Genomic DNA, 27,075 nt, shown 5'->3' with positions numbered 1-27,075 from the left:
TGTTAGGAAATTTTCTCTCTGCACTAAGCCAAATCTTCCAAACGAACACATTCCCCCTAGTTCCAAGGTATCTTGGATTGAATGACTCATATTCAGAAAACCATCTTTTCTACCCCAATACCAGAAATATTGCAAAAATATAGCTCCTTAAACTGAGATCCTGAGCCTGTTATAATCAAACCCCAGCTTGCCTCCCTTTCCTGATCTTAGACCATAATGAAGAATTCATGTAAAATGAATCACATGCTGTTTCTAAAAATATTTTATCAAGCAACCATTCACCTTAACTGTACCTACTCCAAGATTTTGTTATGTCTTCCATCCTTTTACTAACCTTGAAAATTTATTAAAATGTTATTAATGAATATAAAATGTTATTAATGAATATAAGTCCTTATAATGCTCTGTGCAGCATGTTTTATCCTTATAACTCCCTCTCTGTGAATATGTGTCTGTGTGTGTGTGTATAAAGATTAGTTTACTTATTTGACAGTAAGAGTTACAGAGAGAGAGAGAGAGAGAGAGAGAGAGAGTTCTCCCATAAGTTGGCTCACTTCCCAAGTGGCTGCAACAGCCAGAACTGAGTCAGGATTGAAGCCAGGAACCAGGAGCTTCATCTGGGTCTCCCACATGGGTGGCAAGGATTCAAGCACTTGATCCATCATCCACTCCGTACCAGCATCACTAGCAGTGACCTTACCCATTGTGCCACAATGTCGACTCCATAACTCCCTCTTATCATTTGACATTATATCATTTTTACCTCCTCATCTAACTCTTTTTTTCCACTAGGATTGTGAGCTTCCCGACAGCAAGAGCACAGCTTAGCTATTAGTATATTCTCCAGAGAGACACATTCAACTAATCCTTGTATATTGAGCAATATTCAACAAAGTTTTGAAAAACTGGAAAGATTATTTGAGCACACTACGTAAAATATGGTGCAAAGTCCAAAAGGAAATCTCAACATAATATATCAGAAAAATTTTCAAAATTAATCATTTTCATAACTCTAAGTATCTTCATTGTCAAGTGCATGTTAACGAATCTGAAAATTTTAACATTAAAAACAATACAACACAAGAAATGGATGTTTCTCAAACTCATTACTTTCAAAGGGAAAGGCATCAGAATATCTTGCCCTTCCTAATGTTTTCAGCAAATACAGCTTAAAACTAAAAGTATTTAAATCGTTAGTGTCTTCTCTGCTCCTCTCACAAGCTCATTCCATCAACTGTCTATTTTATTTAATTGTATAAGCCTGTTTAAGTCCTTTTTGGAAAGGAGAGAGAGAAGAGGAGGCAGAGAAAGAAAGAGAACATGTGCATGCATTTGCAGTTCTTATTTCAGTGACAAATGGAAAATTAGTCCAAATTTTCTCCCCACCAGACAGGGGTCACTTGAAAAAATGCATATAGACTTAAGGTTTCTGTTGTTTGTTTTCGGTGTTTTAAACCCTGTACTTAGAGAAAATGAGTTAAATTCTTAAGAAGACAGGAACGTGCTGTGGTTCTTTTACTGTACCTGTGTATGCAAATTGGACAAGATCCCAGAGAGCATTGGGGTCTATGCCTTCCATCTTGATTTCCTCTTGCTTGGCTTCACAAACATCACTTGTAAACATGGCCGCAAAATAGTCGGAGACTGAACTCAGAACAAGCCTGAAAGAGTCACAGAGTCTAATTTAGGCCATGAATGTAAAACATGTAAACACAGTGTCAACCAGAGCTCAATGTAGAAAGCAAAAGTTATGATTAATTTACCAATCAATGTATTTGTTTATTGCCTGTGGATCTTTGTTTTTAAAAACTGATTCAAGTAACCCTGCTCTACCCTTTGCTTCCAGAGAATTCTCCTGCATTTCTTTCCTATCATTTTAATGATTACCATTTCACACTTTAGGCTTATCTTTATGAATGAGAATCAAATTTTTCCCATCTTTACATTCTGATATACTTTCCACTTTGATGATTGGATCCTTTGAATTATGATGACACCTTTGTCATGCATTTGACTCCCGAAGGCATACTGGGCTTTTTCTGAGATTTCTTTTTCTGCTTATTTATTCTTGTGCACTAAATTTTTTAAAGGGTAATTGCAAATGCATGATAATCACTGCAACACAATTCTGTTAATGATGTATTAATACAAAGAGAAGAGTCAATGTAGTTTATAGACCCTTTTTTTTTTTTTTTTTTTTTTTTGACAGGCAGAGTGAACAGGGAGAGAGAGAGAGAGAGAGAGAAAGGTCTTCCTTTGCCGTTGGTTCACCCTCCAATGGCTGCTGCGGCCAGCGCACCGCACTGATCTGAAGCCAGGAGCCAGGTACTTCTCCTGGTCTCCCATGGGGTGCAGGGCCCAAGGACTTGGGCCATCCTCCACTGCACTCCCAGGCCACAGTAGAGAGCTGAACTGGAAAAGGGGCAACCAGGACAGAATCTGGTGCCCCGACCGGGACTAGAACCTGGTGTGCTGGTGCCGCAGGCGGAGGATTAGCCTAGTGAGCCATGGCGTCGGCCTCATAGACACAATTTTAAGAGCACAATATTTTAATGTTATCATTCTAAATATGTCTCTATAACTAAAGAGGCAATTTCTTCTTATTTATATTTTCTGTTTATTTAACTATCAGTGGAATTTTATTCTTTCACAAGTGTAATAAGCATTCAAATTTAAAGTACGTTCTTTCAATAATTCCTACATAATTTTGATTTAAAATATATTACAATTGTGTTACATATTTAAGCAACGTTTCCAAATAAGTGCACTCTTGCCTTAAAGAAGATATTGGACCTTTTTACAAATGTTTTCATGCTTGTTATTTAAGAATTAAAATTGTTTGCTAAGTTTTCATTTGATGTTGTTATTGTCAGTAAGTTATCTGGGAAGCCTGACTTGTTCCTTCACTTCTCTATTCTCTTCAAGATGGGAAACTTACTCTGAAGGACTCTCAAGGATGTACAGTTTGATCTTTAGACCTTATAAAAGGAATGGCTAACGTTTTCAGTAATAATAGTATAACCAGGGGCCGGTGCTGTGGCATAGTGTGTAAAGCCACCACCTGCAATGCCAGTATCCCATATGAGTGCCGGTTCAAATCCTGGCTGCTCCACTTCTAATCCAGCTCTCTACTATGGCCTGGGAAAGCAGTAGAAGATGGCCCAAGTCCTTGGGCCCCTGCACCCGCGTGGGAGACCCAGAAGAATCTCCTGGCTCCTGGCTTCAGATCGGCACAGCTCCGGCCATTGCAGCCTTCTGAGGAGTGAGCCACGGATGGAAGACCTCTCTCTTTCTCTCTCTGACTCTGCCACTCTGTAACTCTGCCTTTCAAATAAAATAAATAAATATTTAAAAAAATAATAATAGCATAGCAGAATGAGAGCACCCCTTGACTTGCAGCCTGTTAATGTGTTTCCTCTGGTCTGTCTTAACAAAAAACAGGAGGAAGAGAAACAAAAAATAGGCTGCAGAAGCAATGTAAATATAGGTGGTAGGCCAATTAATGGCTACTTTATACAGTGATCTGCCATCAAGGAGACCCAACAAGCCAGTTCACTGCACTGGTTTTTGATGTGGAAAGCCAGGGCTTATGCAGAAGGCAGCTTATTAAGAGCCCTGGCAGCTCTGCCAGCCAAGAGCTGGGTCACTGGAAACAGAATTGCCCAGGAGTCAAAGGACTTCAGGTCAGAACCACAGGCCTTGATGGCTTTAAGTGGAAAAGCTCCTCACTCTGCCCAGCTTCCAAAGTAACTACTGCTGTTGAGTGGTTGGCCAAGTAGGATCAGAAACATTGCAGGTAGAACTGTAAATTTCCTATTAGAGATGCAACCTGCCTTTACCTGGCCAGATCTCCTCCCAGGCCAGCTAGGTAATGGAAGTCAATAGGGCATGTTCTCTAATGAAGTCACAACTCCATACCCCTTGTAAAGAGATAGATAGGCCTGGGCCTTATACTGGCAAGGCCTTAAAGTCAAGCTGATTATTTTCAAGCCCTTTCTGTCAGTTTCTATTTGCCTCTCAATGAGAAAATTTGCTCATAGGTTAGATACTTTTTTGGGGGCCTCTGATAATGACTCTGTCCTCAGTATTAGATCCTGTGAGTTTAAACTGCTTGTTAGATTAATTTTCTCCAGACTTAACAAAAACCTGATTTACAATTCTTTATCCTCTCTAAGTAGCCAGGCACATGAAACCTCAGATGGAAACAGTTTCTGCAAGCTGGCACTGTGGTCCCCTGGAGAAGCTACCTCTTGCTGGAACTCTTGACTGCACTTCCCCACAACACACCTATTCAACATGAAGCAGCCAAAGTGATCACCACCCAGTACCCCTAACAGATGTTAGGGCTCATTCTTGTTGAAGGGGTAATGTTAGGAGTCAGATGGGTTAATAAGCAGTTGGGGGGGTCCCAGTGGAATTTAGGGTGCAGAATGTTTGCCCTCCCCTTCAAAGGTTATCTTTAGCAAGAACAAACTGACCCACCCTCTTCCTTAAGAATCTGCAAATTTACCATGTGAATAGCAAGGGAGTGGTGATATAGTTTATTGTGAAAACAAGTTACCTATTCCACCCTTGTAATGGTATTTTGCTGTCTTAAGAAAACTATGATGAGGGGTTTAAACTGGAGTTTTCAATGTAAGTTCTTTTTTCTGACCATAAACATAACAGGAATATAACTTTTGGGATATATATGTGTATAAACATATAGGCAGCCCATTGTGTAAAGAACAGGCCACAGGCCTGTAAAAGGGAAAGCACAAGATGAGCCTATTACAAGAAGAAGAAAATACTCCAATCTGATGGGGAAATGTTACATGAATTAATCCTGGTATTTATATCTGTAAGCAAAGCAAAAGTAAATTTGGAATGTATTTTTTTCTAATAACACTGCAAGAGAAACAAAGAAAGAGAGTCAGGACACTGTTATCTGAAAATTTCCCTAATTTTCTAATCAGGATGATTTTTTAAATCAATTATCATGGAGTATTATTTGCTATGTATTTTATCTTCTGCATAATATAAGTGAAAGGGCATGGTGAAATTTAACATGAACAGAAAGACATTCCTTCTTTTCACTGGAAAAATTCCTTAAGTGTATAACATATGTATTTATAAAGTACCTATGGTATCCAAGTTTTAAAATATTTTATTAATTATAATGCCTAGGATGTTAACTTGTTAAAATATGTAAATTAATCAGTTTCTGATGAGTTTAACTGATAGTTACTAACATGTCAATTCTATATTAAGTTTGACAAAACTATTTAGGTACAGGTATTATCAGGTATTTATATCATAATAGGATAAATCAATGTTAAATAATCAGCACTATCTAAGGCACTAATATAGCTTTGTATGGTAAGTACTCTCATGCACTCAGTGGGTTATATATCCATGCCAGTGGAAAGAAGCATATCTATATGAATTTAACCAGTTTGTACTTACACATAAAGCCTATATCTTCAGCAGGGCTACATCACATGGAGCAAAATATTTTGTGGCCTATATTATGCAATTTTACATCATTACATAAAATTTTCTCCATTAACAATGCTGTGCAAAATACTGCTAAGTCAGTAAAGGAAACAGGAAAGTTTATACTGCACTTAGATTTAGTGGCACATAAGATTTGAATTAGATTTTAAAAGAGGGATTTAATGCATAAATAAACTAACAACTTTATATGTACATATTTAGCTTCTATTAATTCTAGAGGCAGGAGCAAGAAATTCATAAATAAGGGCATGAATGCAACCACTTTTGAAATATTCTTATTGAGGTCACTACAAATTTATTTCCTTCCGAATCTGTTAAACTTTTCTAAGTTCCACATCAATTTATTATGGTGTTTGACATTGTTGACCTCCCACTACTTCTACTTCTTTAAATCCGTTTTTTAGCTAAAGCAGTGCAGGCTTTCTTATCTCAGCTTACCTCTAACTCAAGGATTTCTTTTCTGACTCCTATGCCTTGACCCTCTCAGCGCTGTAAGATTTGTTCAGGCCTCTGAGTTTTCCCCTAACACTCACTGTTTCAGAATCATTCTTGAGGAGTCCCTTAATTATTGTTGTTATGGTAGTTTGAAATCTAATCTTGGATCTCAAAGGCCTGTAGAAATGGCTCATCAATATTCCAGTAGCATTTCAGTGTGCTTAAAGACAGCTCAAAGTCATCCCCCCTTAGATTTCCTTTCATTTAGACTTTCCTGTTTCTTATAGGTACACAGCCAACAATTTGAAACTATGAAATTATCATTATGATTCAATCTGCTTCATAGTCTGTATCAAATATGACACAAAACTCATCTTTCTTTCCCAGTTGGAATTTGTCATTGCTCTCTTTTATGAGGCACACTCATGTCCCCAGTGGCAATGATATTAACACCAAACAGCAAAAAATTCTGCTTTGCAGAAAATTGTATTTGCCGCAACAGGAGTTGCCTCATTCCTTGGGAGTTTCTTGAGCTCCTTGAACTCTCACTGTGTCCTGCAAATACCGCAGCCTCTCCAACTCTGAGTAGGTCTGGTGGCAGTGACAAACAGAACCAAACTATAAAACGCTATCCCCTGAGTCAGAGTATGACTAACTCTGCACCAGGTCATGGTTCAGGCATTCCTGGGAGATATGGATGAGGCAAGCCTCCATCCTTGACTCCCTCTGTCCAATTCTGCTTCCCTTTCCTCTCAAGTCCCTCTTCCAATCAATCACACACAGCTGAATTCCAGGTTCACACACTATTAGCAGGGAACCTGACTCATGACACCATTCTGCAAAATATTTCTCAGTTCACCTCTTTATGTCCATCTAGTCCTCATTGCATGTCTGGACTAAATAAAACAGCCTCTCTCGGTTCATTAACCACTTTCTGCTCTGTCTGTCCTGGAATGCTACATTTCTAAATTATGTTAGTCATTCTGTTGCCGAAGTTCAGGCATTACTCAGACATTCTGGGTTTGAATTCTATTTCTGACTGTGTAACAAGGATAAGTTGTCTTAATTTATCCATGCTCAGTTCTCTAGATTTCTTTTTCTTTCAATAAGAATTAGTATATACAAAGCACCTCAAATAGGGCCTAGAACTTGATGAATACCATGAGTGTTAACTACTATCATTATCATTACTAATAGTAATTATTTGTTACTCTTCTTCTCAAGAACCTACTAATTAAACCCACTACTTCAAATTCAAACTTCTCTAATTATTTTCAAGGTCTATTATAATCACTCTCATCCTATGTTGAAGGTTTATTCTCCCAATATTTCCAACACAAACCTATTTTCACCAAGCCATTTTCTTCACAATTTCCCGAATTATTTTTGTTAAAAATTTATTGTATTTATTTCAAGAGACAGAGAGAGCAAGGGAAAGACAGAAAGAGATCGTCTGTCCTCTGGTTCACTCCCTAAATGGCTGTAACAATCAGAACTCGGGCAGGCTGAAACCCGGAGTCAGGAAATCCATCCTGGTCTCCTTTGTGGGTGGCAGGAACCCAAGTACTTAGTTGGGTCTCTGATGCCATCCCAGGCACAGTAGCAGAGAGCTGAATGGGAAGTGGAACAGCCAGAGCTTGAACCAGTGTTCATATATGGGATCTTTCATTACTAGCAGCAGCTTAATTCACCACACCACAACAAACAAATTCTTTAGTTCTCCATTTTTGTTTTTTTTTTCAAATTACCCGCACTAATACATAGCCACGTTTCTTCTCCACTATTGACCTCAAACTCAGTCTCTCCAGAAAACTTTCATAATACTCTGTCATATGCTATTCATTTCCTTATTTGATTATGCCTCACACTTGGAATCAGAATCATGTATTTCAGTTTATAGTTATTTAAAAATATAATAATTTCCTTAATTACGATATTGCATAGTCTTAACTTCTAAATTATACTGGAAACTCCATGAGGAAAAGTATCATGTTTTATAATCCTTTGCACCATCCTCAGGGCATAACTTAATGCTAGTGTTTATTTAATAAATGCATTTAAAGAAGTACAAAGATTCTTCATGTACTGCTGAAAATAAATAGCAGACATAAACAGGACATTAAAATGATAGCCACATTATGAAGAAAAAAAAGTTTTTAGCATCTCTAGTACTGAGTTCTTTTCTGAAGTTACAGAGCTATTATGAACGATCAAGGTGAGTTAGAGATTTAAATGGGTGTTGGATTTAATAAAATCAAAGAAATGAGTTATTGCTCTCCTAGCAAAGATAATCTATGCAAATAAACTTTACTTTAACTTTTATTTATAAAATATAAATTTCCAAAGTACAACTTTCGAATTATAGCAGATTTTATCCCCCATAACTTCCCTCTTACCTGCAACCATCCCATCTCCCACTACCTCTCCCATCCCACTCTTCATCACGATTAATTTTCAATTATTTTTATTATTTTTATATACAGAAGATCAACTTAGTATATACAAAGTAAAGATTTCAACAGACTGCACCACAAATACACACAAGAATAGAGTACTGTTTGGGTAGTAGTTTTACCATTAATTCACATACTACAACACATTAAGGACAGAGATCCTAAATGAAGAGTAGGTGTACAGTGACTCCCATTGTTGATTTAACAACTGACACTCTTTTTTTAACAATTTTAAACTTTTTTGAACTTTTATTTAGTAAATATAAATTTCTAAAGAAAAGTTCATGGATTAAAATGACTTTTCCCCCCCATAACTTCCCTCTCACACGCAACCCTCCCATCTCCCACTCCCTCTCCCATTCCGTTCACATCAAGATTCATTTTCAATTATATTTATATACAGAAGATCAATTTAGTATATATTAAGTAAAGATTTCATCAGTTTGCCCCCACACAGAACATAAAGCGTAAAATACTGTTTCAGTACTAATTATAGTATTAATTCACATTAAACAACACATTAAGGATAGAGATCCCACATGAGGAGTAAGTGCACAGTGACTCCTGTTGTTGACTTAACAAATTGACAATCTTGTTTATGGCATCAGTAATCCCTCTAGACTCTAGTCATGAGTTGCCAAGGCTATGGAAGCCTTTTGAGTTCGCCGACTTCAATCTTATTTAGACAAGGTCATAGTCCAAGTGGAAGTTCTCTCCTCCCTTCAGAGAAAGGTACCTCCTTCTCTGATGGCCCATTCTTTCTACTGGGATCTCACTCACAGAGGTCTTTAATTCTGGGTGTTTTCTTTGTTTGTTTGTTTGTTTTTACCATAGTGTCTTGGCTTTAATTGCCTAAAATACTTTCATGGGCTCTTCAGCCAGATCAGAATGCCTTAAGGGCTGATTCTGAGGCCAGAGTGCTATATAGGACATCTGCCATTCTATGAGTCTGCCGTGTATCCTGCTTCCCACGTTGGATTGCTCTCTCCCTTTTTGATTCTATCAGACAGTATTAGCAGACACTAGTCTTGTTTATGTGATCCCTTTGACTCTTAGACCTATCAGTATGATCAATTGTGAAATGAAATTGATCACTTGAACTAGTGAGATGGCATTGGTACATGCCACCTTGATGGGATTGTATTGGAATACCCTGACACATTTCTAACTCCACCATTTGGGACAAGTCCATTGAGCATGTCCCAAATTGTACATCTCCTCCCTCTCTTACTCCCACTCTTGTATTTAACAGGGATCACTTTTCAGTTATATTTAAACATCAATTATGAACTTAAACTGATCACTTTAACAAGTAAGATGGTAATGGTACACGCCACCTTGATGGGATTGAATTGAAATTCCCTGGCATATTTCTAGCTCTACCATTAGGGGAAAGTCTGAAAGAGCATGTAGCAAACTGTATATCTCTACCCTCTCTTATTCTCACTCTTTTATTTAACAGGGATCACTTTTCAGTTAACTGTAAACACCTAAGAATAATTATGGATTAATTAAAGAGTTCAACCAATGGTATTAAGTAAAACAAAAAAATACTAAAAGGAATAAAATAGTAAGTTGTTCCTTGACAGGAGAAGGGCTGATCAAGTCATTGATTATAATAGTTTCCATTTCACTTCAAGAGGTTTCCTTTTAGGTGCTCAGTTAGTTGTCATGAATCAGGGAGAAATATGATATTTGTCAATTGTGACTGGCTCATTTTACTCAGCATGATGTTTTCCAGATTCCTCCATTTTGTTGCAAATGACCAGATTTCATTTTTTACAGCTGTATAGTATTCTATAGAGTACATAACCCATAATTTCTTTATCTAGTCTTCTAGTGATGGGCATTTAAGTTGATGCCAGGTCTTAGCTATTGTGAATTGAGCTGCAATAAACATTGAGGTGCAGACAGCTCTTTTATTTGCCAATTTAATTTCCTTTGGGTAAATTCCAAGGAGAGGGATGGCTGGGTTGTTTAGTAGGGTTATATTCTGGTTTCTGAGGAATCTCCAGATTGACTTCGATAGTGGTTTACCAGTTTGCATTCCCACCAACAGTGGGTTAGTGTCCATTTTTCCCCACATCCTCACCAGCATCTGTTGTTAGTTGATTTCTGTATGCAAGCCATTCTAACCAGGGTGAGGTGAAACCTCATGTTGATTTGCATTTCCCTGATTGCTAGTGATCTTGAACATTTTTTCATGTGTCTGTTGGCCATTTGGATTTCCTCTTTGGAAAAATGTCTATTTAGGTTTTTGGCCCATCTCTTAAGTGGGTTGTTTCTTTTGTTGTTGTGGAGTTTCTTGATCTCTTTGTGGATTCTAGTTAAAATCCTTTATCTGTAGCACAGTTTGCAAATATTTTTTCCCATTCTGTCGGTTGCCTCTTGATTTTCCTGACTGTTTCTTTTGTAGTACAGAAACTTCTCAATCTTATGTAATCGCAATTGTTAATTTTGATATTGAATGCCTGTGCCTCTAGGGTCCTTTCCAAGAAGTTTTTGCCTGTGCCTATATCTTGCATGGTTTCTCCGATGTTCTCTAATAATTTGATGGTATAGGTTGTAGATGTAGATTTTTAATCCATGTTGAGTGGATTTTTGTGTAAGGTGTAATGTAGGTATCTAGCTTCATGCTTCTGTGTGTGGAAATCCAGTTTTCCCAGCACCATTTATTGAATAAACTGTCCTTGCTCCAGGAATTGATTTAAGATCCTTGATCAAATATGAGTTGGCTGTAGATGTTTGGATTTCTGGTGTTTCTATTCTATTCCATTGGTCTACCCATCTGTTTCTGTACCAGTACCATGCTGTTTTGATAAAAACTGCCCTGTAGTATGTCCTGAAATCTGGTATTGTGATGCCTCCAGCTTTGTTTTTGTTGTACAAGATTGCTTTAGCTATTCGAGGTCTCCTGTGTCTCCATATGAATTTCAGCATCATCTTTTCCATCTCTGAGAAGAATGTCTTTGGTATTTTCATTGGTATCGCATTGTCTGGTACCAGATCTCAGTGGAAATGCTTCCAACTTTTCCCATTACATAGGATGCTGATCGTGGGTTTTTCTTAAATTGCTTTGATTGCACTCAGGAATGTTCCTTCTACACCCAATTTGCTTAGAGCTTTCATCATGAAAGTGTGTTGTATTTTATCAAATGCTTTCTCTGCATCTATTGAGATAATCACATGGCTTTACTTCTGCAGTTTGTTAATGTGGTGGATCACATTGATTGATTTTTGAGTGTTGAGCCATCCCTGCATACTAGGGATAAATCCTACTTGGTCTGGACGGGTGATCTTTCTGATGTGTTGTTGCATTCTATTGGCTAGAATTTTATTGAGGATTTTTGCATCTATATTCATCAGGGGTATTGGTCTGTAATTTTCTTTCAATGCTGCATCTTTTTCAGGTTTAGGAATTAAGGTGATGGTGGCTTCATAGAAAGAATTTGGGAGGATTCCCTCTTTTTCGAATGTTCTGAATCGTTTGAGAAGAAATGGAGTTAGTTCTTCTTTAAATGTCTGCTGGAATTCAACAGTGAAATCATCCGGTCCAGGGATTTTCTTTGTTGGGAGGGCCTTTATTACTGATCCAATTTCTGACTCAGTTATGGGTCTGTTTAGGTTTTCTATGTCTTCCTGGTACAATTTAGGTAGGTTGTATATGTCCAGGAATCTATCCATAACTGATAGATGTTCCTGTTTGCTGGCATACAACTCTTTGTAGTAATTTCTGATGATTCTTTTTATTTCTGTGGTGTATGTTGTTACATTCCATTTTTCATCTCTGATTTTATTGATTTGGGTCTTTTCTTTTTTTAGTTAGTTGTACCAATGGTGTATCAATTTTATTTTTTCAAAAAAAAAAAGCTCTTTGTTTTGCTGATCTTTTGTAATTATTTTTTGGATTCTATTCTGTTGATTTCTTCTCTCATTTTAATTTTTTCTCTTCTACTACTAGATTCAGGTCTGGTTTGCTGCATTTTTTCTAGATCCCTGAGATGCATTGATAACTCATTTGTTTGGTGCCTTTCTAATTTCTTGATGTAGGCACCTATTGCTATAAACTTTCCTCTTAACACTGCTTTTCCTGTATTCCGTAAGTTTTGATATGTTTTGTTATCCTCATTTACTTCCAGAAAGTTTTTGATTTCCTCTATGATCCAGTATTCATTCAGGAGCATGTTGTTCAGTCTCCATGTGTTTGTACATGCTCTAGGCATTCCTGAGTTTTTAATTTCCAGCTTCATTCCATTGTGGTCTGAGAAGTTGCATGGTATGATTTCAATTCTTTTGAATTTGATGAGACTTGCTTTATGGCCTAGTATGCGGTCAATCCTAGAGTAGATTCCATGTATTGCTGAGAAGAATGTGTATTCTTTTAGTGTAGGATGAAAAGTTCTGTTGATATCTGTTAGAACCATTTGATCTACAGTGTCGATTAAACCTGCTGTTTCCTTGTTGATCTTTTGTCTGGTTGATGTGTCTATTGCTGAAAATGGAGTATTGAAGTCCCCCAATGCTATTGTATTGTAGTCTAAGTCTCCCTTTAAGTCCCATAACATATATTTAAATAACCCAGTGCCCTGTAATTCGGTGCATATACATTTATGATAGTTACATCTTCCTGTTGAATTGATCTCTTAATCATTATATTGTGCCCTTCATCTCTCTTAACAGTGTTTGTGTAAAAGTTTATTTTGTCTGATATTAAGATGGCTACACCAGCTCTTTTTTTGGTTTCTTTTGGCATGGAATATCTTTCTCCAACCTTTCACTTTCAGTCTGCATGCATCTTTGCCGGAAAGCTCTGTTTCTTGTAAGCAGCAAATAGATAGGTTTTGTTCCTTAACCCAATTAGCCAGGCTGTGTCTTTCAATTTGAGAGTTGAGGCCATTTAGATTTGAAGTGACTATTGATAAGTAGTGACTTTGCCCTGCCATTTTCTCAAAGTTATTTCTAATACATGCTTTGAACTTCCTGTGATCTTTTCCTGAGAGATTTTCTTCTTTACCTTGTTTCGTATTGTTGGCCATGTTTCTATGTTTCTGTGTGTAACATATCTTTAAGTGGTAACAAATTTTTCGATTTCTGTTTGCTATGAAAGGTCTTTATTTCACCTTCATTCACAAACAAGAGCTTTGCAGGATATAATATTCTGGGCTGGCAGCTTTTCTCTCTTAGTACCTGGGCTATATCTCGCCAAACCCTCCTAGCCTATAGGGTTTCTGATGAGGAGTCTGCTGTGAGTCTTATTTGAAATCCTCTGAGACTAATCTGGTGTTTCTCTCTTGCACATTTTAGGATCTTTTCTTTATGTTTCACTGTGGTGAGTTTGATTACAACATGTCGTGTTGAGGATCACTTTTGGTCATGTTTATTGGAGGTTCTATGTACTTCCTGTACTTGGATGTCTCTTTCCTTCTCCAATCCTGGGAAGTTTTCTGCTAGTATCTCACTAAAAAGACTTCTAATCCTTTCTCTCTCTCCATGCCTTCAGGAACTCCTAGAACCTGAATTTTGGGTTTTTTAATAGTATCCTGTAGAGTCCCAACAATATTTTTTAGATTTCTTATTTCCTCTTCTTGTCTTTGGTTTGATTGTATTCTGTACTGTGTCTTCTAAGTTCAATAATCTCTCTTCTGCCTCACTATTATGTTTTTAAAGCTCTCAAATGTGTTTGTCATTTATTCTATTGAATTATTCATTTCATTTTGATTTCTCTTCAATATGTCAATTTCATGTTCTACTAAATTCCTCATTTCATTTTGATTCCTCAAGATTTCATTTTCACAAGTGAGATTTTCTGTCCTGTACTTTATGGATTTCATAGATCATGCATTTGTTTTTGATAACTTCTAAATATTCTTATCATAAATTTTTTGAATTCTGTATCTTGCATTTCTTCTATCTCATCATCTTCATAATCTGTATTGGAATGTCATGTTCATTTGGGAGTGTCATGATGCCTTACTTGTTCTTCTTTCCTTGGTTTTTGGATTTGTTCATGGCATTGTTGAGATATTCTTTGGTTTCTTCTCTTTTTTTCAGCTATGGTGACTTTTCTCATTATACTATGACTATAGATTAAGTGGACTGTATGCTTTTGGCAAATCTCTAGAGTCTTGTGGTGGGTGTGGCCAGATAGCTCTGTTCATTTCTTCAGGGTTAAGGATGTGCCAAAGGTGACACACCCAGGTTTGGCAAGGTAAATCTCTCTCTCTCTCTTTTTTTTTGTTCAGAAGGGAAGTAATTCCACTCAGCTGAGCTCTTCTCCTCAATGACAATCAGTGTCTGACACCTAGCCCTAGTGCGTATAATATTCTTCTGTCCTGTTCCAAGGACCACACAAAGGATCTGTGCATTCCTCAGTGTAAGCTCAGATTCCCCTCCAATATCTCTCACCAGGTAACCAAGGCCACCCGAGTTTGTGGCGTCTCCCACCGGGACTACTCACACCTCAGGCACACTGTGAGTTCTCCCACACACTCTCAGTTTTTTTTTTTTTTTTTTTTTTTTTTCACAGTCCCGGTTCATAAGCTCCACACATTTACTTGGTCTTAGTCTCCTGCTATTACTTCCCACCAGAGTCAGGTTTTTTGGCTTGGCTGAGGGAAGGCCTGCCCCGAGCTGGTGCAGCTGTTACGTATATCCAAAATGGCACCTGCTCTATTGTCTCACTCGCCTTTGTAAGGAGTGTGGAGAGAGAGAATCGTGTTCATACCATCCCTTTTTTTTTCTCTCCTTTATTTAGGTTGGTGTACTTTCCCCCACAGGGATTCAAGCCTGGTTCCCTCTAGGCTCTTCCTGCCACTTTTCCTACAGTGTCTCTCAGGCTACTGCGGTTTCATCTCACCTCTCTTTCCAGCACTTGTGTGGAGCCTCTCAGCAGCTGGGGTCCCGAGCCGTGGACACCCGTGCCCGACATGCAGGTCCACCAAGTCCCTCTAATTACAGAAGAGTTTCCTCTGCTGTGTTTTCCCTAATCATTCCCTGAGACTACACTATATTCACTTTTATTAATCCGTCTTCTCCCAGACTATCAGTAAGCTCCCTCCCTATTCCCCAATATTGGCTCCTTCCAGCAAATAAACTTCCTACAAGCAAAGAGAAGCATTAGAATTTACTGACTCTTAGACATTATTATTTCACTTACTTAGGAAAATAATTTATTTTTTTATTGCATTAGTAAAGTTTCAGGTGCTACCAAATACGTAATATCTTTTTTTTTTCCTTTTTAACTTTTATTTAATAAATATAAATTTCCAAAGTACAGCTTATGGATTACAATGACTCCCCCCCCCCCATAACTTCCCTCCCACACTCAACCCTCCCATCTCCCACTCCCTTTCCCATTCCATTCGCATCAAGATTCATTTTCAGTTATATTTATATACAGAAGATCAATTTAGTATATATTTAGTAAAGATTGCATCAGTTTACACCCACACTGAAACACAAAATGTAAAATACTGTTTGAGTACTAGTTATAGCATTAATTCACATTGGACAACACAATAAGTGCAGAGATCCTACATGAGGAGTAAGTGCACAGTTACTCCTGTTGTTGACTTAACAAATTGACACTCTTGTTTATGGCCTCAGTAATCCCCCGTAGGCTCTTGTCATGAAATGCCAAGGCTATGGAAGCATTTTGAGTTTGCCAACTCCGATTTTATTTCGACAAGGTCATAGTCCAAGTGGAAGTTCTCTCCTCCCTTCAGAGAAAGGTACTTCCTTCTTTGATGGCCCATTGTTTCCACTGGGATCTCACTCACAGAGATCTTTCATTTAGGGTTTTTTTTTTTGCCATAGTATCTTGGCTTTCCATGCCTGAAATACTCTCATGGGCTTTCCAGCCAGATCAGAATGCCTTCAGGGCTGATTCTGAGGCCAGAGTGCTGTTTAGGACATCTGCCATTCTATGAGTCTGCTTTGGATCTCACTTCCCATGTTGGATCATTCTCTCCTTTATTCTATCAGATAGTATTAGCAGACACTAGACTTTTTTATGTAATCTCTTTGACTCTTAGACCAAATATTTAATTTCAATTGTTACTTTTATCCTTGACTACTTATCTTTTTTTGGTGTACTATAAAGAAAATCATTGGTTGAACTCTGTAATTAACACACAATTATTCTTAGGTGTTTAAATTTTAACTGAAAAGTGATCCCTGTTAGGAATTTGGAAAACATTATGCTGAGTGAAATAAGCCAATCCCAAAGGGACAAATACCACTTGTTCTCCTTGATAGGTGACAATTAACTGAGCACCAAAAAGGAAACCTGTTAAAGTGAAATGAACACTATGAGAAATGGTGACTTGATCAGCCCTCACCGTGACTGTTGATCACCAACTTGATATGTTATCCCTCTTAGTATTTTTGTTTGTTTGTTCTTCTTAATACTTTTGGTTGAATACTGTAATCAATACACAATTCTTCTTCTTAAGTGCTGAAACTTAACTGAAAGTGATCACTGTTAAATGTAAGAGTGGTAATAAGGGAGGGAAGAGATGTGCAACTCGGGACATGCTCAAGCTGACTTACCTCAAACGGTAGAGTTAGAAACATACCAGGGAATTCCAATTCAATCCCATCGAGGTGGCATATACCAATGCCATCTCCCTAGTCCCAGTGATCAATTTCTGTTCACAATTGATCATAATGATAGGACTAAGAACCAAAGGGATCACATAAACAAGAATAGTGTCTGCAAATACTAGCTGATAGAATAAAAAAGGGAGAGAATGATCCAACATGGAAAGTGAGATACACAGCAGACCTATAGAATGGCAGATGTCCTAAGCAGCACTCTGGCCTCAGAATCAGCCCTTAAGGCATGCGGATCTGGCTGAAAAGCCCATGAGAGTGTTTCAGGCATGGAAAGCTAAGACACTCTGGCTAAAAAAAAGAAAAAAAAAAAAACCTAAATGAAAGAACGCCGTGAGTGAGATCCCAGTGGAAAGAATGGGTCATCAAAGAAGGAGGTACCTTTCTCTGAAGGGAGGAGAGAACTTCCACTTTGACCATGGCCTTATCTAAATATGATCAGAGTCAGTGAACTCAGGGGGCTTCCATAGCCTTGGCAGCTCATGACAAGAGCCTAGGGTGATTACCGAGGCCATAAACAAGAGTGTCAATTTGTTAAGTCAACAACAGGAGTCACTGTGCACTTACTCCTCATGTATGATCTCTGTCCTTAGTGTGTTGTCCAATGTGAAATAATGCTATAACTAGTACTCAAACAGTATTTTTCACTTTATTTTTCTGTGTGGGAGCAAACTGTTGAAATCTTTACTTAATGTATGCTAAACTGATCTTCTCTATATAAAGAGAATTGAAAATGAATCATGATATGAATGGAAGGGGAGAGGGAGTGAATAAGGGGAGGGTTGCAGGTGGGAGGGACTTTATGGGGGGGAAGCCATTGTAATCCATAAGCTGTACTTTGGAAATTTATATTCATTAAATAAAAGTTTAAAAAAAGAAGAAAGAAAATCAATGTAATAAATATAATCTTGAAATTAAATAAACTAATTATCAAATACAGCTAAAGAAATATAATGAAGTACATCTTAAAATGCATAATGTTTTAATCAGCAGGATAGCTTGTCCCTCTAAAATATAATTCCCCTCTTCTCTAAGTTCCCATTGGATTGTGAATTATTGAACGTTTTAGAGTGTTCATATAAAATATATTTCTAGATTAAAGAAAAGACAGCCTTGTGTTCATCTGATTCCATAAACCCTACACTCCAGGAATAAGCTTTGCTGAGTTTATCTTGTATATCCTTCCATAATGCTTCTATGCAAATAAAATTATAAATATCATACTTTTAAACTCAGTATGTGAGCTGTTAGATTTTTTCCTGATTAATGTTTATTCAATGTACTTGATTTTTTCTTTTTGCAATTATTTCTTTGCTTTCATTTTATTTGAAGGCAGAGAAAGAATGAGAGAAATATATCTCTCATCCACTGGTTCATTTCCCTAATGCCTACAAAAGCTGAAGCTGTGCCAATCTGAATCCAGGAGCCCAGATTCAATCTGAGTATTCCACGAGAGGGGCAGGGACACAATTACTTAAGCCATTAGATATTGCCTCCCAGGGCATACATCAGCAGAGAGCTGGAATCAGAAGCAGAGGCAGAGCCAGAACTCAAATGCAGGCACTGAGGCATGAGATGTGGTCAGCCCAAGTGGCCTCTTAACCACTGTACCAAATGCCAGATCCCACTAAAAATTAAAAATGGCTAAAGAGGGAGAAAATTTTCAGAAGTTGGATTATAGGATATCAGTCAAGGCAATGAGACCTTAATTTTATCCCTATTGAAAATTCAACTGTCCAGTTGTTGATTTGTTTTTTTGACATTTATGATTATAGGTAACCCGTCACATTAAAAATTCTTCATGTTTGGTATTCAGAGATTTACAATCAAGTGTTTTGGTTTACTTGTTAATCACTTATCCCAGACTATTTATGAGAAATCCATATTAATCTTAGGATTTATATGACAACTTAATGCACAAATGAATTCAGAATTTTCATTGGTTTTCATGCAAAACATATACAAATGTTTTATGTTAAGTGTTAGTCTTTCACATCTTACCCACTTAAAATACGAATAGCAATAAACTAATGTGTCTGCATAGATACCTTTCATAAATAGATTGATAATCATGACATAAATCTGGTTAAAAAGCAATACATAATAATAACTAGAACATAAACAAAAGGTTTTATGGTGAACCTTTTGAGGTCATACATTGTTAACTTAAGAATTTATTTTTGGGGCCAGTGCTGTGGCATAGCAGATGAAGCCACCACCTGCAGTGCCCACATGAGATGTGGCACTGGTTTGAGTCCTGGCTGATAAACGTCCAATCCAGCTCCTTTCTGGTGTGCCTGGGCAGGCAGTGAAGATGGCCCAAGAGTTTAGGCCCTTATGACTCATGTAGGAAACCTGAAGGAAGCTCCTGGCTTCAGCCTGGCCCAGCCTTGGCTGTTGCGCCCATTTGGCGAGTGGGCCAGCAGATGGAGGATCTGTGTGTGTGTGTGTGTGTGTGTGTGTCTGTCTCTGCCTCTCTGTAACTCTGCCTTTCAAGTAAATAATGATGAAATAATTAAAATGAATTAAGTATATATGAACTTTAAAATATTTAGTAAGTGCTTCTGATATTAACTTGCAAGTCCACTCCTGAAATAGCATTAGATTATAACATAACATTTCTTTTTACATAATTTGAAGTTGGTATAAGTCTCATATTTTCCAATGTTAATGATTGCAACACCATATATATTTCACCCAATGATAAAAATTTCTCTACTAAACAAAATATAAGAGGAAAATTTTAAAATCCATTAGTTTGTTTGCTAATATGATTATTAGTTTTAAATTATTAGTTTTAAACTAAGAGCTAGTTTTGCATTAAGTAAATTGATTTCATTATCTAAATGTATAAAAAGTAGTATATTTACCTACAATCAGTCAAAAGAGTGCTTGCCTTTTTCACATGCCCAACAAATGTTTTTTCACATATTTGCTAACATTTATTTAAATTAGAATTCTAAAGATGGAGTCCATCTTTTAAATATTGCTAAATTTTAGATTACACCATTTTGGAAAATGGATTGGAAAGCCATTAGGTGGAGAAAGTTCCAGTGTTCTGGGCTCACAGAAAACAAATCAAATCCCAAAGTGTAGTAGCTTAACCAATCAGAACCATTAACTAACCTCTCTAATATTTAAAATTTAATTAATCTTCTTTTTATTGCTTCTATGAATACCTTTTAGAAGATTTTTTTCTTGTCACTTGTTGTCTGTATCTCTTGTGGTCTGGAGTTGCCAGAATCATGAATCGCTGTCTGCTTAAATGAATTCAATTTTTTTTGTGCCTAAAATTACCTCCTAATACTATAAAGAGAATAGAAAGCATTTGAATTCATTTAACCATGAGGATTAAAATGTAAATTTTTTCTTACCACACATATATGACAATACTGGACTTAATTCAATATGAGCTAAATATTTAAAATATCTAAGTGTTCAGAATGCAACATATAAAAACAATATGCTGATCTGATTTTCAAGATTTATTATTATTTCAAAATAAATTTAATTTTTATCCATTGGAGTACTATAAAATAATTTTCATAACTAAATAAGTCATTTGTTTATTTTTAAAATTTATTTTTATTTGAAAGGCAGAGAGGAAATCAGGAAGTTAGAGGGGGAGGGAGACAGAGAGATAGATAAGAGATCATCCATCCTCCCATTTTCTCCCCAAATGCCTGCAATAGCCAGGCTGGTATAGGCCAAAGTCCTGAGCCCATAGCTCAATTCACATTTCCCATGCAACAAGGAAGCAAGTGACTGAGTAATCATCTGCTACCTCTCAGGGTGCATGCACCCTGAAGCTGGATCAGAAGAGAAGTAGCCACAATTCAAACCAAACACTCTAATATGTGTTGTGATTGTTCTAAGCAGTAACTACTGTAACAAATGCCTGCCTTAAATAATCATTTAGAAATAATAAAAATTCATATAAAGAGTAATAAAGCCAACCTTGTGGAATATTATGAATACAAAGAAAATATAAAATTAATGCCAGTGAAAATACTAAAAATTATATGAATTATTTTAAACACTGCTCTTCAAAAAAACTAATGAACATTTTGTTTGTTAACATACTTTTGAGTTGATTGTGCCCTTCGTAAGCGAATGTATAACTATTCAATTTATAAGCGAGATGAAGTAAATTTAATTACATGCTAACATTAAGAATATATTTCTTTCTGAAAAAAAAATTATGTGTAAGATAAACTAAATTTCTTTAAATTTTGACAGAATATCCTATCTCATTTCAGATGTGGATCCTTGTTTGTGCACCCATACAGTAGTGTGTAATCTACATGTCAGTGTGTCACCTAGAATGCATAATGCATGTTTCCAACAAAGACAGACTACCCTACCTATGTGCAGGTATCTTTCTGTTTCCAACAATCAGGATAACATCACAGAGCTGCTGTTGCTTCAAGTAGCTTTCCATTTTTCTGAAGGTTTGCTCAGCATGGTGAACAGCTTGATAGAATTCTTCAGAACAACTTGAGTCCAAATCACTTTGAGGTGCCAGTGAATGGCTGGTTGCTGACAGCCTGTAAATCACAAATGTGATGGTATTGTCAATTGTTCAGAATGACACATTTTTTTGGCATATTTTGAGTACTATCAATGTATCTGTGCTCATTTTCATACTTTTTAAAACAAAAATCCAATAAAACAAGTCTAAAATCTCTACTGTAGGTTAAATGATTAGCTCTAAAAACAAATAATGAATTAAAAGTTACTTTTAACGTTTTCATATTAACAAATAAAATTTGTAAGTCCTTAAGGTGCAATGTGATGTTTCAGTGTGTGTACACATAATATGACATCCAATCAGAATAAACATATCAATCTTCTCTAACACTCAACATTTCTTCATGGTAAAAACATATAAAATCAGTCCTTTTGGTTTATGTATGAGAAATATAGAGCACACTATCATGATCTATAATCACCCTATCATGCAGTTGAACACCAGAACTCCTCACTATGTAACTAAAACTTAATGCTGGTTAACCAAAAATTCCCCCATTCTTCTCACCTCATCCTCCCCTTAGCCTCTTTTTTCTTGCATTATAAAAATTATTTTAAAATGTATTTCCTGTATTTATTAGGACACTAGGTCAGAAAACCTGAAAAAAGTCACAAAAGTAGTAAAATATTAACATCTTAAAATTAATGAATGCCGGCCGGGCCGGCGCCGCGGCTGACTAGGCTAATCCTCCGCCTTGCGGCGCCAGCACACCCGGTTCTAGTCCCGGTTGGGGCGCTGGATTCTGTCCCAGTTGCCCCTCTTCCAGGCCAGCTCTCTGCTATGGCCAGGGAAGTGTAGTGGAGGATGGCCCAAGTCCTTGGGCCCTGCACCCCATGGGAGACCAGGATAAGTTCCTGGCTCCTGCCATTGGATCAGCGTGGTGCGCCAGCTGCAGCATGCCAGCCGCAGCGGCCATTGGAGGGTGAACCAACGGCAAGGGAAGACCTTTATCTCTGTCTCTCTCTCTCACTGTCCACTCTGCCTGTCAAAAATAAATAAATAAATAAAAATAATTGAATGCCTAATTTCATCAATTTGATGGAATTTAAACAAGTTATTAAAGTGTTTGATAATTTGATCACATTGTTATAGTGTGATTCTTGAGATACACTAAATAGTATTCTGTGTAACAAGTGATTTTTTATCATGAAAAGTTATGAAACATGGTTTGTAAAAAGAGTTGACAATTATACATGAAAGTAAATTCTTGAGTTTGATGTTCTGTATACAACTGATTAACAAAATACATGGAATGTACTAGCTTAGGATATACAGATGTTTTAATTACTGTAATATGTAATAAATGTCACGCTTTTATGAAGCCTGTGAAATTTAAGCTAGGCTACTGTATCTCTTCATAGCATATGTTATTTCACAAAAAGCTTATAAACAGCATACTCCATCAAGGATTAAATCTCAATATGCTTAGATCCATGATACAGCTTACAAGACCCAATTAAGTGCTTAGGTAATAAATATTTTTTTATTTTATTTTATTTTTTGACAGGCAGAGAGAGAGAGAGAGAAAGGTCTTACTTTTTACTTTGGTTCACCCCTAAAGTGGCCACTATGGCCGGCGTGTTGCGGCCGGTGCGCCATGCCCATTCAAAGCCAGGAGCCAGGTGCTTCCTCCTCGTCTCCCTTGCGCGTGCAGGGCCCAAGGACTTGGGCCATCCTCCACTGCCTTCCTGGGTCACAGCAGAGAGCTGGACTGGAAGAGGAGCAACCGGGACAGAATCCGGTGCCCTGACCAGGACTAGAACCCAGGGTGTCGGCACCACAGGTGGAGGATTAGCCTTGTGAGCCACGGCACCGGCCAAGTAGTAAATATTTTAAAAAATTAAAATCAAAAACAAATAACATAAGTAAAATAATAAATTTATTATCATATGAAATGTCTTAACATCAGAATTCTACTTCCAATTGCAATGTTAGAATTTGTAGCTGACTGAATCTCCTACCCAGGACACTAGAAAGCAAGTTATATTTATTATCAAAGGAGTTATGTGAATCCAGTAAAACCTAAGAAAGCAACTAGGACTTAAAGGTTCAAAATCCTACAATAAGGGCAAATCTATTCAAATTAGCTCAAAATTCTTCACTGCCTTTTCTTTCCTTCTCAAAAGTATTTACTAAATGTAAATGATGGAATGGAAGTCTAAAAAGTTCAGCATAATGTGGTAACTACACAGAATTTCTGGTGGTAGCATGCAATTTGGAGGAGGGATTAGATATTAGAATCATGGGCTTCAAAGGTATTCAGAGCCTGAGAGCTGAAGCAGATGCCATAAAAGACAAAAGTTCAAGAAGCCATCCTCCTTAACAATTGGCATTTAGAAGAATTTGCTAGTTATTGAGCAGTACCAGACAAGCCGACCAAGACTTACAGGAAGTTGAGAAATTAGAGTCTGGAGGATACATTTTTGAATAGACTATGAATGAGAGTCTCTGGTAAACTCATTTTCATCTGGACTCTCTGAAGGGCTACATTCTAGGTATTAGGAAACTTGATATAGGGAAGATAATACAAAGATTGAAACCTGCATCTGAATCAGTGAAAATCTGATTGCACTAGGGTGATCTTCTAATCTGTTTGAGCAAATAGTTAAAATAATTTCTCTTTATAAAAAGACAATCTCGGTAACGATAATGGAATCCTGGGGGGTGGGGGGAGGGCAAGATGGCGGAATAGGAAGGGAGCACACTGATAGTCCGGGGAGAGACAGTTTAATAAAAGTGGAGATACTGCAAGTTCAAGGAAGAGCAGGGGAAGAAACAGCAGAAGAAACTCTTCCGGAACGAGTGATTCACAGTGGACCTGCGTGGAGAGCGTGGGAGCCCACAGTTTGGGACACCAGTGGCAGACTCAACACACCAGCACTGGAACGCGAGGTGAGCCGAACCTCAATAGCCCGAGACACCAGCAGGCAAGCAGAGAGAGGAGACTAGAGGGAACGACCCCCGGGGGGGGGGGACTTCACCAGGCTAACTAGAAGAGAGAGAGAGAAAAAAAAAAGTGACTGATATGGACACAGGTTTCTCTCTCTCCGCTCACCTCTCAAAGGCGAGGAAGACAAAGAGCAGGCGCCATCTTGGACATATGTCATAAGTAGAGCGACCTCAGGTCTACACCAGCCCTGAGCCTACCAGAAAAACCTGACTCTGGGCGGGGTGAATTAACAGGAGATTAGGACCTAGTGAATTTGTGGTGCTACTGAACTGAGACTGTGAAAAAAGAGACGGTGGGGGAGAGAACTCACGGAATTCACGTGAGTACTCTCCAGAGACGCTACAATTCCATAACTTTGGCAACCCAGTGGGAGACTGAAGGAGAATTTGAGCCCACTCTAAGGGCAGAACAGATTCCCTGTGTGGTCCTTGGGAAAGAGCTTCCGATCTCTGGCTCCTGTGGGTATATCATTTGCCTGCTAACTACCTCCAACTTCGTTCAGCTGTGCAGAATTACTTCCCTTTTGAATCAAAAAAAGAAAGAAAGAAACAGAGAGATCTACCACGCCTAACCTGGGAGTGTCACCTTTGGCACACCAAACAGAGCTCTCAGGCTACACCCATCTCAAGCCTCTAAGGCTCCATCAAAAACAGACAGTCCACTTAATCTAGAGTCATAGTATAACAAGAAAAAGCACCACAGTGAAGAAACCAAATATCTCCAATATGCCAAATAACAAACGCAAAAACTGAGGTAATAAAAACAAGGAAATCACTATGACGCCCCCAAATGAAAAAGACACCCCAATTCAAGATTATGAAGATGATGAGATAGAAGAAATGCAAGAAGCAGATCTCAAAAAATTGATAAGAACATTAAGAAGTTCTCAAAAACAAATTCTGGAACTACACAAATCCTTAATGGACAAGATAGAAAATCTCTCTCGTGAAAATGAAATATTAAGGAGGAATCAAAATGAAACGAAACAACTAGTACAACAGGAAACTGTGATAGTGACAAGAAATCATAATGAAGTGAAGAATTCAATAGATCAAATGACAAACACATTAGAGAGCCTTACAAACAGAATGGGTGAAGCAGAAGAGAGAATATCGGACTTAGAAGACAGAGAACAGGAAAGGATACAGTCAGACCAAAGAAAAGAAGAGGAAATTAGAAATCTAAAACATATTGTCAGGAATCTTCAGGATATTATTAAAAAACCCAACATCCGGGTTCTAGGAGTTCCTGAAGGCATGGAGAGGGGGAAAGGATTAGAAGGCCTTTTTTAGTGAGATATTAGCAGAAAATTTCCCAGGTTTGGAGAAGGACAGAGAAATCCCAGTACAGGAAGCTCACAGAACCCCTAATAAACACGACCAAAAGAGATCCTCACCACGACACGTTGTAATTAAACTCTCCACAGTGAAACATAAAGAAAAGATCCTAAAATGTGCAAGAGAGAAACATCAGATTACTCTCAGAGGATCTCCAATCAGACTCACAGCTGACTTCGAATTAGAAACCCTACAAGCTAGGAGGGAATGGTGAGATATAGCCCATGTACTAAGAGAGAAAAACTGCCAGCCCAGAATATTATATCCTGCAAAGCTATCATTTGTGAATGAAGGTGAAATAAAGACTTTTCATAGCAAACAGAAATTGAAAGAATTTGTCGCCACAAGTCCAGCCCTGCAAAAGATGCTTAAAGATGTGTTACACACAGAAACACAGAAACACGGTCATCAATATGAAAGAAGGTAAAGGAAGGAAACCTCACAGCAAAAGATCACAGGGAATTCAAAGCATATATTAGAACTTATCTTTGGCAAATGGCAGGGCAAAGTTACCACTTATCATTAGTCACATTGAACGTTAATGGCCTGAACTGTCCAGTTAAAAGACACAGATTGGCTAATTGGGTTAAGGAACAAAACCCATCTATTTGCTGCTTACAAGAAACACATCTTTCCAACAAAGATCCAAACAGACTGAAAGTGAAAGGCTGGAAAAAGATATACCATGCCAACAGAAATGAAAAAAGAGCGGGCATAGTCATCTTAATATCGGACAACATAAACTTTACCACAAAAACTGTTAAGAGAGACAAAGAGGGACACTATATAACGATTAAGGGATCAGTTCAACAGGAGGATGTAACTATTATAAACGTATATGCACTTAATTACAGGGCACCGGTTTATTTAAAAGGTATGTTAAGGGCCTTAAAGGGAGACTTAGATTCCAATACAATAGTACTGGGGGACTTCAATACTCCACTCTCAGAAATAGACAGATCAACAAGACAGAAGATCAACAAGGAAACAGCAGATTTAATCAACACTATAGCCCAAATGGATCTAACAGATATCTACAGAACTTACAATCCTACATTTAAAGATTTTACATTCTTCTCAGCAGTGCATGGAACCTTCTCTAGGATTGACCACATACTAGGCCATAAAGCAAGTCTCAGCAAATTTAAAAGAATTAGAATCATACCATGCAGCTTCTCAGACCACAGCAGAATGAAGGTAGAAATTAGCAACTCAGGAATCCCTAGAGAGTATGCAAACACTTGGAGACTGAACAACATG

General features: G+C 37.6%; 1 protein-coding gene across 1 annotated transcript in view; it reads right to left on the bottom strand.

The window, feature by feature from the left end:
* KLHL1 (kelch like family member 1) overlaps positions 1-27,075 on the bottom strand; it is a 415,159-nt gene that overhangs the window by 261,255 nt on the left and 126,829 nt on the right. Inside the window, exons 2-3 of the mRNA XM_002712985.6 lie at positions 21,362-21,544; positions 1,525-1,661 (exon numbers count right to left, since the gene is read on the bottom strand). Coding sequence (XP_002713031.1) covers positions 1,525-1,661; positions 21,362-21,544 — 320 coding nt within the window. The remainder of the gene's footprint in view (positions 1-1,524; positions 1,662-21,361; positions 21,545-27,075) is intronic.

Source organism: Oryctolagus cuniculus, chromosome 9 (genome assembly GCF_051225735.1).
Source record: "Oryctolagus cuniculus isolate XC-2025 breed Fujian yellow rabbit chromosome 9, ASM5122573v1, whole genome shotgun sequence".
Classification (NCBI taxonomy): Eukaryota; Metazoa; Chordata; class Mammalia; order Lagomorpha; family Leporidae; genus Oryctolagus; species Oryctolagus cuniculus.
Note: the sequence above shows the minus strand (reverse complement) of the source record. Positions and strands in the feature narration are given on the sequence as shown.